This window comes from Ahaetulla prasina, chromosome 15 (genome assembly GCF_028640845.1).
Source record: "Ahaetulla prasina isolate Xishuangbanna chromosome 15, ASM2864084v1, whole genome shotgun sequence".
Classification (NCBI taxonomy): domain Eukaryota; kingdom Metazoa; phylum Chordata; class Lepidosauria; order Squamata; family Colubridae; genus Ahaetulla; species Ahaetulla prasina.
In genome coordinates this window covers 7,515,001-7,529,745 of record NC_080553.1, presented here as the reverse complement: position 1 = coordinate 7,529,745, position 14,745 = coordinate 7,515,001, and the positions used below count along the sequence as shown (strand labels likewise).

The 14,745-nt window shown below is 41.1% G+C and overlaps 1 protein-coding gene across 1 annotated transcript in view; it reads left to right on the top strand.

The window, feature by feature from the left end:
• GALNT9 (polypeptide N-acetylgalactosaminyltransferase 9) overlaps positions 1–14,745 on the top strand; it is a 144,844-nt gene that overhangs the window by 67,691 nt on the left and 62,408 nt on the right. The window contains exon 5 of the mRNA XM_058158912.1: positions 11,042–11,239. Coding sequence (XP_058014895.1) covers positions 11,042–11,239 — 198 coding nt within the window. The remainder of the gene's footprint in view (positions 1–11,041; positions 11,240–14,745) is intronic.

Here is a 14,745-nt window from a genome sequence, read left to right as displayed (position 1 = left end):
ACAATGGATGGAAACTAATCAAGGACAGAAGCAACCTGGAATTTAGGAGAAATTTCCTGACAGTGAGAACAATTAACCAGTGGAACAACCTGCCTCCAGAAGTTGTGGGTGCTCCAACAATGGAACTTTTTAAGAAGATGTTGGATAACCATTTGTGGTGTAGGATTTCCTGCCTAAGCAGGGGGTTGGACTAGAAGACCTCCAAAGTCCCTTCCAACTCTTCTCTTCTCTTCTCTTCTCTTCTCTTCTCTTCTAATCTCTTCTATTCTATTCTATTCTATTCTATTCTATTCTATTCTATTCTATCATGGGGATGCTGCAACGGTTGTAAGTTTGAAAAGCAGGCACAAGCCACTGTTTTCAGGGCCGTTATAACTTCGAAGGGTCACTAAACAAACCGTTGTAAGTCGAGGACTACCCAGTACAGAGCAGAGATTCCTCTTCTCCTTCTAGCGAACCAGATGCCTTTTATTTTTTTATTATTGGAAACCGCATAAACAGAAGGGGAATATTTATGGTGTTGCTATGGAGCTATGTAAAGCATGTGAAGAGAAGGACACTGTTTCTGGCCTTAGAGGGCTACGTTTATAATGAGAGAGAGGAAGGGAATGGCTCAGCTGATATCCAGTTCTGCCAGGCATCCATGATTTATCTTCCAATAGAGGATCGGGCCTTTTTTTTTTTTAATCTTTATTGTCTCAACAGGCAACATCTGCATGGCCATTCACTGCAGGAAGGGCTTGACATTGAAATGAAAAATTGAGCTGAACTTGACCGTGGGCGTTGGCTGATGCTAAACCCAGCTTCCCTTTCAAAGAAGGGGTTCAGAGATATAGATCCGTCCCAAAGTAACAACCTTATGTTCCCCAACACATTACTGAGGAATTGCTATAGCACGGATGTCCCCAAGCCGAGTTTTGTATCCCCATCTCCAAATCTTCCCAAATCATGCTGCTGAAATGGAATGAATGAATGAATGAATGAATGAAGGAAGGAAGGAAGGAAGGAAGGAAGGAAGGAAGGAAGGAGAAAGTAATGGGAGGGAGAGGGAAGAAGGAAAGAAGGGAAGGAAGGAGAGAGAGAAGAAAGGAAGGAAAGAAAAAGAGGGGAGGAAGAAGGAAGGAAGGAGAAAGAAATGGGAGGGAGAGGAGAGAAGGAAGGAAAGTAGAGAAGGAAGGAAAAAGAGAGGGGAGAAGGAAGGGAGAGAGGGAGGGAGGAAGGAAGGATGGAGAGGAAGGAAGGAAAGACTTCCTCCCAAAAAAAAAAAATTGACATGAATTTCAGGGAAATCCATGGGAAAGCATTCCCCTCCCATCCTTGGAGAGAAGGAGGAGGAGAAGTGGAGCAGGAGGTGGTTTTCAATGAGAAAAATTGTCCAAGTCATTGTTTAATTGGATATTTGGCTGAAATTTGGGTATCTTTGTTTGGAGAAAAGGCTCCAGCTTCCATGAAGGCCACAGAGTTCAGAGGTCAAAACACCTCATTCCCCTGAGACCGTATTTTTGGCACCTCTGTTCCACGCAAATCAGCTGAACTGGGCAGGGTAGATGTCCATCACGGTTGATATGCCTGCTCACTGATCTCCTTCGCTGCCAGACTCTGAACTGTATTTCTGCAATAATGATGTAAAGCATTCGTCTTCTTCCTATGGCAACTTTGACAACTGCCTGTGGCTTTTTCCTTCAGGGAGCTGTCACTTGGTAATTAAGGAGCCCAAGGTGACTTCTCTCCTCACTGCACCCAAGTATCACAAGAATTGCAGAAGCGAAGAGTTCCTTTTCTCCCTCGCATCAATTGCTTTAGGATTCAGGGATGTGATAGTCTAGTCAAAATGGAAATCAGGTGTGATTGTGTGTTTGAGTATGGGTCTGTTCCTATATGCAATGCACGGAGCACAGCGAAGACATGTTCATTGTTGGTAGAACTAGGAGAAGAGGGTTGATAGAATGGAATGGAGTAGAGTAGAGTAGAATAGAATAAAATAGAAGAGAAGAGAAGAGAAGAGAAGAGAAGAGAAGAGAAGAGAAGAGAAGAGAAGAGAAGAGAATGAGAGAAGTAGAATAGAATGAGAGAAGTAAAGTAGAGTAGAGTAGAGTAGAATAGAATAGAATAGAATAGAATAGAATAGAATAGAATAGAATAGAATAGAATAGAATAGAATAGAATAGAAAGAATAGAATAGAATAGGAGAAGTAAAGTAGAATAGAATAGAATAGAATAGAATAGAATAGAATAGAATAGAATAGAATAGAATAGAATAGGAGAAGTAGAGTAGAGTAGAGTAGAGTAGAGTAGAATAGAATAGAATAGAACAGAATGAGAGAGAGTAGAATAGAATAGAATAGAATAGAATGAGAGAAGTAGAGTAGAGTAGAATAGAATAGAATAGAATAGAATAGAATAGAATAGAATAGAATAGAATAGAAGAAGTAGAGTAGAGTAGAATAAAATGAGAGAAATAGAATAGAATAGGAGTAGAATAGAATAGAATAGAATAGAACAGAATAGAACAGAATAGAATAGAATTCTTTATTGGCAAGTGTGATTGGACATGCAAGGAATTTGTCTTCGGTGCATAAGCTCTCAGTGTATATAGGTAATATAAGATAAATCATGATCATAGTTATCATAAATACATTCATCATGAATCATAAGATACAGCACATTGATAGTCATTGTTGTTGTTGTTGTTAGTTGCGAAGTCGTGTCCGACCCATCGCGACCCCATGGACAATGTTCCTCCAGGCCTTCCTGTCCTCTACCATCCTCTGGAGTCCATTTAAACTCATGCCTACTGCTTCAGTGACTCCATCCAGCCACCTCGTTCTCTGTTGTCCCCTTCTTCTTTTGCCCTCAATCTTTCACAACATTAGGCTCTTCTCCAGGGAGTCCTTCCCCTCATTAGGTGATAGTCATAGGATACTAAATAAGCAATCAAAATCATACTGGGAAACTAAATAAAACAATATAAATCGTAAAGATACGAGCAACAAGATTATAGTCATATGTAGAAAAGGAGATAGGTAATACAGAAGGCAGGAGATCTCCATAATTCCCGTCTGGTCTAAACTGCAGAACGTGGATTGGTAGAGAACATCAAAAGAAGAATTTATTGCCTCTCATTCTCAAACTCCAGAGATGCATAGCTTCTAATGGCTTGAGGACTTCATTTCTAATCTTCTAATGGCTTGAGGACTTCAGGTGGAGATGAAAGAGCATACAGGGGGGAGGTTCAAAAATTATCCACATGGTGCTTGGAAAACAACCTGCACCTGAACATCAGCAAGACCAAGGAGATGGTGTTGGACTTCCAGAAGAAGAGAGAGGAATCTGCCCCACTTTATATTGAGGGGGGCTGTGTGGAGAGAGTTTCTTCCTTTAAATTCCTGGGAATCTACCTCAGCAAAGATCTTGCCTGGAAAATCAGCACAACCCAGATGGCCAGAAAGGCCCAACAGAGACTCCACTTCCTTAGAGTCTTGCAAAAAAATAGGGTGGAATAACAACTGATGACCACCTTTTACTGGTCCACAGTAGAGAGCCTCCTCACTCATTGCATTATGGTGTGGTATGCCGGCTTGATAGCTGCGGATAGAAAGACATTACAGAGGGTGGTGAGGACAGCACAAAACACTGTAGGCTGTCTCCTCATACCATTAGATGACATCTCTAGGGCTCACTGCCTTAGAAGAGTGAGGAAAATCCTCAGGGACGACTCACACCCTGGTCAGCACCTCTTTATTCTCCTACCATCTGGAAGGATGCATAGAAGCATAGGCAGCCACACAAACAGGCTTGAAGAATAGTTTTTATCCGTGGGCTGTCAGACTCCTGAACTGAAAATAACTTTACAACAACATAGTATGATGGACTTGTTGTTGGGGCCGGCACGACATGCAATACGTTCCAGAGGTTGGTTTCAGCAGGTTCTGACCAGTTTTGGAGAACTGGTAGCAGAAATTTTGAGTAGTTCGGAGAACCGGTAAATACCACCTCTGAGTGGCCCTGCCCCCATCTATTCTCTGCCTCCCGAGTCCCGGCTGATTGGGAGGAAATGAGGATTTTGCAGTAACCTTCCCCTGGATTGGGGTGGTAATGGAGATTTTACAGTAGCCTTCCCCTGACACGCCCACCAAGCCATGCCCACAAAATCGGTATTCAATTTTTTTTTAATCCCACCACTGATAAATTCACATGGTGCAGTAGGATTGTGCGTTTGTTAGTCGGACTCACTGTTAGAAATTTTTTTTCTCCTTTTACTGTCTTTCAATGTGAGTCATATTGGGTTGTGGGGGGGCGTGCACGAAGCGAGGCTCAGCCAATCTCATTGTACACCTGTTGTACTCTGACAATACAGGTTTGAATTGAATTGATTCAAAAGCAGAGCCTGCCTGAGCGGGCTTCTGGAGAGTTAAGGGATGAAACAGGAGCTTCAATTTCAAGTCATTAAAAGAGAAAGTCACCGAATGAGAATAGTGTCATCTTCTACATCTTCCTCTAGCACTGCGCTTGTCTTCTGGAACCACATACCTCCCCGAGATCCATCTGCCTCCCTCCCCTGAGAATGTTTTTAAAAGTCGTTAAAATCTTGGCTGTTTTCATTTCATCCAATCTTTTCCCCCCCCATGGCTTGAATGTATCAACTAAGAGCTTTCCAGTTAATGTTCAATATATAAATGTGAGTTTCGAGTGGAAAATAACTCCAAAATGAGAAGATATCTCGTGAGCTTCTTGGAACAAATTAATGTTACGATATTTCAGTTTGGTTATCTGTCCCTGTTGCATGACCTCTACCTAGCTCTCCCACTATACATAATAGATTTCTTTCATAAATACCTAACAATAAAATGGAAATATTAAGAAAACTTGGCTGTTCTCCCAGACCTTCAGCCGGCTGATAGGTTAGTCCCTGCCCTGTGTTTTGATTGTTATATAGACTTTGCCTTCTGGAGACCTATGATCCATCTCTTTTATGTATATATTTATTTATTATAAAACATTTTTTATTTTTCAATTAGAAACTTAAACATTCCATCTATCCATCTGCAGTGTGTCATCTGGTTATAAACATCTCTGTGCAACATCGTTCACCATTTTCTATCTCATTCACATAAAATTATTTCGCTAAGCTTAATATTATAGTATATTATACATTTAAACATTATAAAGCTCTCCAATTTCTTCTTAATATCTTATAATAATAACACATTTTAACATTAAACATCCATATTCTCATTATATATATATAAAGGTAAAGGCCAGCGTGTAGTGGAGTTTAATGTGTGGCTAAAGGAGTGGTGTAAAAGGGAAGGCTTTGGTTTTATTAGTCATGATGTCTGCAACTGGTCCAACGAAAAATTGTACAAAAGAGATGGATTGCATCCATCAAAGAAAGGGACTGAGTTACTTAGCAATACATTCACAGATTTTCTGGATAAACATTTAAACCGGACAGTGGGGACAGAGAATTAACTGATAAGGAAAATTTCTGTCCCCAGCAATCGAAAACTAAAAGGGTTATCAGTGCATGTAACATAGATGTCTGTATGGGTAAGACTATCAACCATGCTATCAAGCAAAACCAAGCATTTAACAGTGAGTGCCATACCATGTGCACTAAACCAACAGGTGGCATGAAAGTAGGGGCAGTCAACACAGGTTATGTAGACAGTAAACACAAGATCAATCCAAATGGACTCAAATGTCTATACACCAATGCACAGAGTATGAGGAATAAACAGGGTGAATTAGAAATCCAAGTAAATGAGGGTAGATATGATATTGTTGCCATTACGGAAACTTGGTGGGATGAAACTGACAAATGGAACATACAGCTAGAGGGATATAAATTATTTAAAAGAAATAGACCAAATAAAAGAGGAGGTGGAGTTGCACTATATATAAGAAATAACTACATCTCTACAGAAATAGAGCACAACAATGATGAAAATCATCTTGAATGTATTTGGGTCAATATAAAAGGGTGAAAACGATATTGCCATAGGTCTATACTATAGGCCACCCAACCAAACAGAGGAAGTAGATGAACTTTTGCTAGTCAGCTAACTAAGGTATGTAGGAAGCACATCACAGTAGTAATGGGGATTTTAACTACCCTGACATCAACTGGGAAACAAACTCTGCACCAAGTGGAAGATCCAACAGGTTCCTAACAAACCTAGCAGACAACTTTGTTTCCCAAAAATAGAGAAGGCGACAAGGGATCAGCCATATTGGACTTAATTCTCACTAACAGAGATGAAATGATAGAAGGTGTTGAAGCTACAGGAACCTTGGGGCAAGTGACCACGCAATATTGGAATTCAACATTAAGCAAATACAAGTAGTAGAACAAAGTCAAACTAGAGTCTTGGACTTTAAGAGAGCTAATTTCAATAAACTTAGAGATCTTGAGAAGGATTCAATGGATGAGAATCCTCAGGGGAAAACAACTCAAGAAGCTTGGGAAATTTTGAAAAGTGAGATTATAAAAGCACAGTCTAACACAATACCAATGAAGAAGAAAAATAGTAGATCTCAAAAGAAACCAGCATGGATGCATAAAGAACTATCTGACAAATTGAAAGACAAAAGGACAAATATAAAAAGTGGAAAGAGGGCAAATAACTAAGGCAGAATATCAGCAAATAGCCCGAGCCTGTAAAGATGAAGTGAGGAAAGCTAAGGCTCACAATGAACAAAGGCTAGCGACAAAAGTAAAAATAATAAAAAGCTTCTTCCAACATGTTAAAAACAAGAAAAAGTCAAGGAAACAATTGGCCCATTGCTGGGAGAAAGTGGCAAGAAGATGACAAGCAACAGGAGAAAGCAGATCTACTTAACTCATATTTTGCATCTGTCTTTACACAAAAGGAAAAACAATCCAACCTATCAAAAACAGCACTACAAAAATCAGATTAGAAACACAAGTTAAAATAGGGAAGAAAATGGTAAGTGAACACCTGTCTACCCTAGACGAGTTCAAATCACCAGGACCGCATGGATTACACCCCAAGGTACTGAAGGAACTGGCAGACGTGATCTCAGAACCACTGAACTATATCTTTCCACATTACTGAATCACAGAATTTATGCCAGAGGACTGGAAAAGAGCTGATGTAGTTCCCATCTTCAAAAAGGAAAAACAGATCCAGGAAACTACAGACCTATCAGTCTGACCTCAATACCGGGAAGATTCTGGAAAAGATAATCAAGCAACGAATCACCGAACACCTAGAAGCAAACAAAGTAATAACCAAAAGCCAACATGGGTTTGTCAAAACAGATCATGCCAGACTAATCTTATCGCATTCTTTGACAAAATGACAAAATTAGTAGACCAGAGGAATGCTGTTGATATAATTTACTTGGACTTCAGTAAAGCATTTGATAAAGTAGACCATAACCTACTACTAGATAAAGTAGAAAAATGTGGGTTAGACAGCACCACCACCAGATGGATTCGTAACTGGCTGACCAACCGCACTCAACGTGTAGTCCTCAACGGAACTAAATCCACATGGAGGGAAGTATGCAGTGGAGTACCCCAAGGCTCTGTTTTAGGCCCAGTACTCTTCAACATCTTCATCAATGACTTGGACGAGGGATAGATGGGGAACTCATCAAATTTGCAGATGACTCCAAGCTGGCAGGAATAGCCAACACTCCAGAAGATAGGCTCAAGTTACAGAAAGATCTTGACAGACTTGAACATTGGGCGCTATCTAACAAAATGAAATTCAACAGTGAAAAAGTAAGGTTCTACATTTAGGCCAAAAACAAAATGCACCAGTACCGTATATGTGGTACCTTGCTCAATAGTAGTACCTGTGAGAGGGATCTTGGAGTCCTAGTGGATAACCATCTAGATATGAGCCAGCAGTGTGCAGCAGCTGTTAAAAAGCCAACACAGTTCTGGGCTGCATAAACAGAGGATAGAATCAAGATCACGTGAAGTGTTAGTACCACTTTATAATGCCTTGGTAAGGCCACACTTGGAATATTGCATCCAGTTTTGGTGCCACGATGTAAAAGATGTTGAGACTCTAGAAAGAGTGCAGAGAAGAGCAACAAAGATGATTAGGGACTGGAGGATAAAACATATGAAGAACGGTTGCAGGAACTGGGTATGTCTAGTTTAACAAAAGAAGGACCAGGAGACATGATAGCAGTGTTCCAATATCTCAGGGCTGCCACAGAGAAGTGGGAGTCGGGCTGTTCTCAGAGCACCTGAGGGTAGAACAAGAAGCAATGGGTGGAAACTGATCAAGGAAAGAAGCAACTTAGAACTAAGGAGAAATTTCCTGACAGTTAGAACAATTAATAAGTGGAACAACTTGCCTTCAGAAGTTGTGAATGCTCCAACACTGGAAATTTTTAAGAAAATGTTGGATAACCATCTGACTGAGATGGTGTAGGGTTTCCTGCCTGGGCAGGGGGTTGGACTAGAAGGCCTCCAAGGTCCCTTCCCACTCTGATGTTATGTTATGTTATGTTATGTTATGAGATATATATATATATATATATATATATATATATATATATATATATATATATATATATATATATATATATATATATATATATAACATAACATAACATAACATATAACATAACATCAGAGTTGGAAGGGACCTTGGAGGCCTTCTAGTCCAACCCCCTGCCCAGGCAGGAAACCCTATACCATCTCAGTCAGATGGTTATCCAACATTTTCTTAAAAATTTCCAGTGTTGGAGCATTCACAACTTCTGAAGGCAAGTGCTCCACTTATTAATTGTTCTAACTGTCAGAAATTCTCCAGTTCTAAGTTGCTTCTTTCTTTGACCAGTTTCCACCCATTGCTTCTTGTTCTACCCTCAGGTGCTTTGGTGAACAGCCTGACTCCCTCTTCTTTGTGGCAGCCCCTAAGATATTGGAACACAGCTATCATGTCTCCCCTAGTCCTTTTTTTTGTTAAACTAGACATACCCAGTTCCTGCAACCGTTCTTCATATGTTTTATCCTCCAGTCCCCTAATCATCTTTGTTGCTCTTCTCTGCACTCTTTCTAGAGTCTCTCTCTCTATATATATATATGTCTTTGGTTATTTGGTTATCTATATATATATATATATATGTCTTTGGTTATTCGAGTTTTCTCCCGCGTAAAATTGGAAGTGTCTTGGTGACGTTTCGACGAAGTCTCATTCGTCATCTTCAGGCTTCAGCTTCGTGCTTCTGGGAGCAATCTTTGCTCCCAGAAGCACGAAGCAGAAGCCTGAAGATGCGGATTGAGACTTTGTCGAACCGCCGCCAAGACACTTCCAATTTTACGCCGGAGAAAACCCGAATAACCAAAGACCTACATACAAACACCCGCGAAAACGTCAGAAAACAAATATATATATATATATATATATATATATATATATATATATATATATATATATATATATATATATATATATATATATATATATATATATACCCGCCCTTATTGACAAACGAGTCTCTAACACGAGGAATGAAACCAGACCCACACTCACGAGGTCCACACAGGATGTCACCACCACACATCCACCCAGAAAGCAGACCCAAACCCACACTGATCATGAAGCACAACCAAGGACCAGAAGCCAGACCGCAGCTGCAACATTAGCCATCTCAAACCCCTCCAATCCATACATGCAGCAGACTGACACCCACTATGAAGATGTAGCATGACCATGAACACGAAGCCAAACAACAGCAATGCAGCTCACCAGCTCAAATCCCCCTGCAACTCAGACAAATCTGAGCACAACCAAGCCCCCACCCAAACAGTTCAAACCCTCACTAGCAGTTAAAAAGGAAGAAACAGCTGCAATCACACATTCTCCCAGAAGCACGAAGCTGAAGCCTGAAGATGACGAATGAGACTTCGTTGAAATGTCACCAAGACACTTCCAATTGTACGCGGGGAAAAACCCGAATAACCAAAGACCTACATATATATATACATATATATATATATATATATATATATATATATATATATGTATGTATGTGTGTGTGTGTGTGTGTGTGTGTGTGTATATATATATATATATATATATATATATGTGTGTGTGTGTGTGTGTGTGATTTCCTTTTTATTTACATCTTTATCTTAATATATTTTTACTTTCTCTTTAATCTTCTTCATTTCCAAACTCCTTTTTTATTCCCCAGCCATTGATAAAATACCGTATTTTTCAGAGTATAAGACTCACCTTAGTATTTGGTGAGGAAAATTAAAAAAAAGCTGATTGGCAGGTGGATTGGCCTCCTGGAATATCCCCAATCAGCTGTTCCCAGAGGTGAATTTTAGCAACAGGTTCCTTGGCTGTGAGCTCTGTCCCTTGCTTTTTTTTGCTTTTTTTTTTTTCTGCCTCTGAAACTCTGTTTCAGGAAAAACTTTTTTCTGCCTCTGAAAGCCTCCAAAACAGAACTTCAGAAAAAAAGCCTCTGAAGCTCTGTTTGGGGGTTTCTTTTCTAAAGCTTTCAGCCTCTGAAACCTCTGTTTGAAAATCTGCGTGGGCTACATTCGGAGTATAAGATGCACCCTGATTTTCACCTTCTTTTTTGGTGGGGAAAGGTGCATCTTACACTCCAAAAAATATGGTACCTCCCATACTACATAATATTCAGTTTGTTCTTTCTCCTTAATTGCTAATGTTAGTCTGTTCATTTCTGCACATTCTAATATTTTCCTTATCACCTTCCCATCAACGGGAATCTCTCCACTTTTCCAATGTTGTGCAATTCTAGCTATGGTTAATACATGAATAATCAAATATACATTCTCTTTATTATAAATTTCAAGTAAAATACCTAGCAGAAATATTCCTGGTTTCAGTTCAAGACGTGGTTATATCATCTCTTCCAACCTTGTCTTGATTTTTGTCCAATACTTGTTAATTTATTTATTTTTAAAGAAAATAAAGCCACTCTAAGCCACAAAGAGTCTTACAGAACTGAGTTGCCTCAAAACTGACTAACTATTGTCCAAATGAAAAAATAACCCATCTCGATTGTTTTATAGGGTGGAGCCAGCCCTGACCCGGATTAAAGAGGACCGTAAACGGATTGTCTTACCTGCTATAGACAACATCAAGTACAATACTTTTGAAGTGCAACAGTATGCCAATGCTGCCCATGGCTACAACTGGGGTCTTTGGTGCATGTACATCATCCCACCACAGGACTGGCTGGACAGAGGAGATGAGTCTGCACCTATCAGGTGATTTCCTGCAAAAAAGGATAGTTAGGTGGCCGTTTCTGGGTGATTCTCAAAACAGGTGTCTGTGAGAGATGGTGATTGGTGGGTCATGAAAATGAAGTGGCCCTCACGGTCATCTGTCTTTCTGAGCTTGACCGTCACTTGGTTTTAAACCTGGTGACCCTGTGTTGGGTTCCACCATCATTCTGAACTCGGCTTTTGCTTGGCCATAAACCAAGTGACCCTGTTGCATTCAGCCATCATTCTGAGCTTGGCTTTTGGTTGGCCGTAAACCAAGTGATCTTGTTGGGTTCAGCCATCATTCTGAGCTGGGCTTTTGGTTGGCCTTAAACCAAGTGGCCCAGTTGGTTTCCATCATGATTCCGAGCTTGACTTTTGGTTGGCCTTAAATCGAGTGGCCCTTTTGAGTTCAGCCATCGTTGTAATCTTGATTTTTTTTGTTGGCCTGAAATGAAGTGATCCAGTTGGGTTCTGCCATCATTCTTAGCTGGACCTTTGATTACCCATGGAAGCTTTTCCCATTTGGAAGATGGAGAAAGTCAGCAATGGGTGGACAGACGATGCCATATTGGTGGGCTGAATTCACATGGATATCTTGGGTTATCCAACTTTCCCCCTTTATTATTATTTAAGGACTGGAGTTTTGGGAGTTTTGCTTTGTTTACCATAAATGTGTGAAGTCAATTTTAGGCCACGCTTTAGAGCAGGAGTCTCCAAACTTGGAAATTTTAAGACTCCCGGCTGGGGAATTCTGGCAGTTAAAGTCCATAAGTCTTAAAAGTTGCCAAGTTTGGAGGCCCTAGAGATTGTCTCATTCTCTTCCTCCAAATGTTAGACAGCTCCACTGCTGAATTTTCTCTTTTTTTTAAGCATTCAAATTGAGTGATGGGGCATGGAAAATTCTAGGAAGGCCACCCATGACCCTCAAACTAGAGAGTAAGGAAATCAATCTCATTGGGAACTGATTATTTTTCTATGCACTTGCTTTGAGGCGCTTTCATGACATAATCACAGAATCTCCAAATAATAGAATAGCAGAAGAGTTGGAAGGGACCTTGGAGATCTTGTAGTCCAACCCGTTGCTCAAGCAGGAGACCCAGCAACATTTCAGACAAATGGCTGTCCAGTCTCTTCTTGAAAACCTCCAGTGATGGAGCACCCACAGCTTCTGGAGGCAACCCGTTCCACTGATCAATTTTGTTTTTTAATTTGCATTTATATCCCGCCCTTCTCCGAAGACTCAGGGCGGCTTACACTATGTTAGCAATAGTCTTCATCCTATTTGTATATTTATATACAAAGTCAACTTATTGCCCCCAACAATCTGGGTCCTCATTTTACCTACCTTATAAAGGATGGAAGGCTGAGTCAACCTTGGGCTTGGTGGGACTAGAACCTGAAATAATTGCAGGCAGCTGCTGTTAATTGAGCCACAGAGGCCCAATTGCTCGACCTGTCAGGAAATTCCTCCTTAGTTCTAGGTTGGATCTCTTCTTGATGTGTTTCCATCCATCACATCATCTCCTAGAGGCCATCCGAGTGATAGAAGCAGGAAGGGCCCCTGTTGTAACACTCTGCCTCCTCTCAACTCTTAATTTTTCTTTCCCCTGTCCTTTGGCTTTATCACAGTTAAGGGATACGAAGATTTATTTATTTATTTATTTTTATTTTATTTGTCACACAGTATATATAAGCATAAGCATGTAATACCTATACAATATATAAGCATATATATCAGTATGAGTATGTAATAACTATATTAATTGGATATAACGAAAGAAAACAATAAGACAGGAACGGTAGGCACGCTTGTGCTCTTATGCACGCCCCTTACAGACCTCTTAGGAATGGGGGGTGAGGTCAATAGTGGACAGTTTTTGGTTGAAGATTTTGGGATTTTGAGAAGAGACCACAGAGTCAGGTAGTGTGTTCCAAGTGTTAGCAACTCTGTTACTGAAGTCATATTTTCTGCAATCAAGATTGAAGCGGTTAACATTAAGCTTAAATCTATTGTGTGCTCGTCCTTATCCTAGACTTATCTAGGATATGACTTATCTTAGATTTTGGAAAGTGTTGTTTGCAGTGAGGTCTCTCTCTCTGTGTGTGTGTGTGTGTAAACGAAGCCAAAAGTCCATTTAGATCCCTTTATAATCTCCAGTTTTCTCTACTGCTCTATCTAGGACAGGTATTCCATCTGTAACAGGCCTGGGTTTTTGGGGGGGCGGGGTTTCCGCCTTCTCAAAGCCGCCAGCTCTCTCTCACCCCCCACCCAGCCCCTTCAACCTGACAAATCTTTCTAAAGGATGCAAATATACTCTTAGTTCTCCCTTTCCTCTTATCTCTGCCGAACAGAGGGACACAAACGGCATTTGGTGAACTTTATTTACCAACGAGTAGCCCTTGGCCCTTATCAGCTACCCTCCTGACTCTTCGTTTAGCCTTGGTATGTAGGCAAGGAATAGCTCAGGAAATCTTAATGTTCCTTGATAAACCTTCACCTGCCCTACCTCTTTCCCCCCTTTTCAAAGCGCAGGCTATTGTTTGGTGGGCCTCATTTGCATTCTCTCTCTTTTTGTTACCGATGCCAGCAATTGGGGTATGTGTGTGCAGTGTGAGAAGTTGGGCAGCGTTGTGGGGAGGGCAGGCTGTGTTACTTTTAGTCGAGATGCCTCTCTCCTCCCTTTGGAGGAATGTAAAGAGGCAGGGGTGGGCTTCAAAAAATTTAACAAGGGGTTCTTTGTCCGGTTGCTGGGTGGGTGTCGCCATGGTGGGCGTGCCCTAGTTGGCCTCCTGTACTAAGGTGTGGGGGGGCATTTTGCCCTCCCCAGGCTCCAGAGGCTTTTCTTAAGCCTCCGGGAGGGCGAAAACAGCCTCCACAGGCTCCAGAGGCCCTCTAGAGGCCAGAAACGGGCCCGAACTTCCAGTAGACCTGTTTTTTGCCCTTCCTGAGCCTCCATACGTGCCCTGCACTTACCTTCATCCAAAACGGGCTGCGTGGGGACTCCGGGGAGGGGAGGGGTGGGCAGGGCCAGCCAGGAGTGGGATTTGGGGGTTCTCCGAACTGCACAGAATCTTAGTTACAGATTCTCCTGAACCCCTGCGAACCCCCAGCAGCCCATCCCTGTAAAGAGGGGAGAACTGTGTTTTTGCTTCCTATGTTCGGCCAAGCTAAGTCGATTTGCATTTCCCCAATCCATGGACTCAGTCGGAAAGCAGCAAGCCACCAGTGGGCTTCTGAATCTTGTGCCATGTGGAAAATGATGTACATTAAGAAAGCATGTGCCCCATGCCTTAGACCTCAGAGAGAATGCGTGCAAATGTTCATGCTTTTTTTAAAAAAAATTATCTACGTGTGGAAATGGGACAAATCACACTTGCGGTGGGATGTGATGATGGGGAGTTAATCCAATGGGAACTGATCAATTTCTTCATTCCAATATGAAAGGCTAAAACATGTGAAGAACGGCTGTGGGAATTGGGTATATCCAGTTTAATGAAAAGAAGGA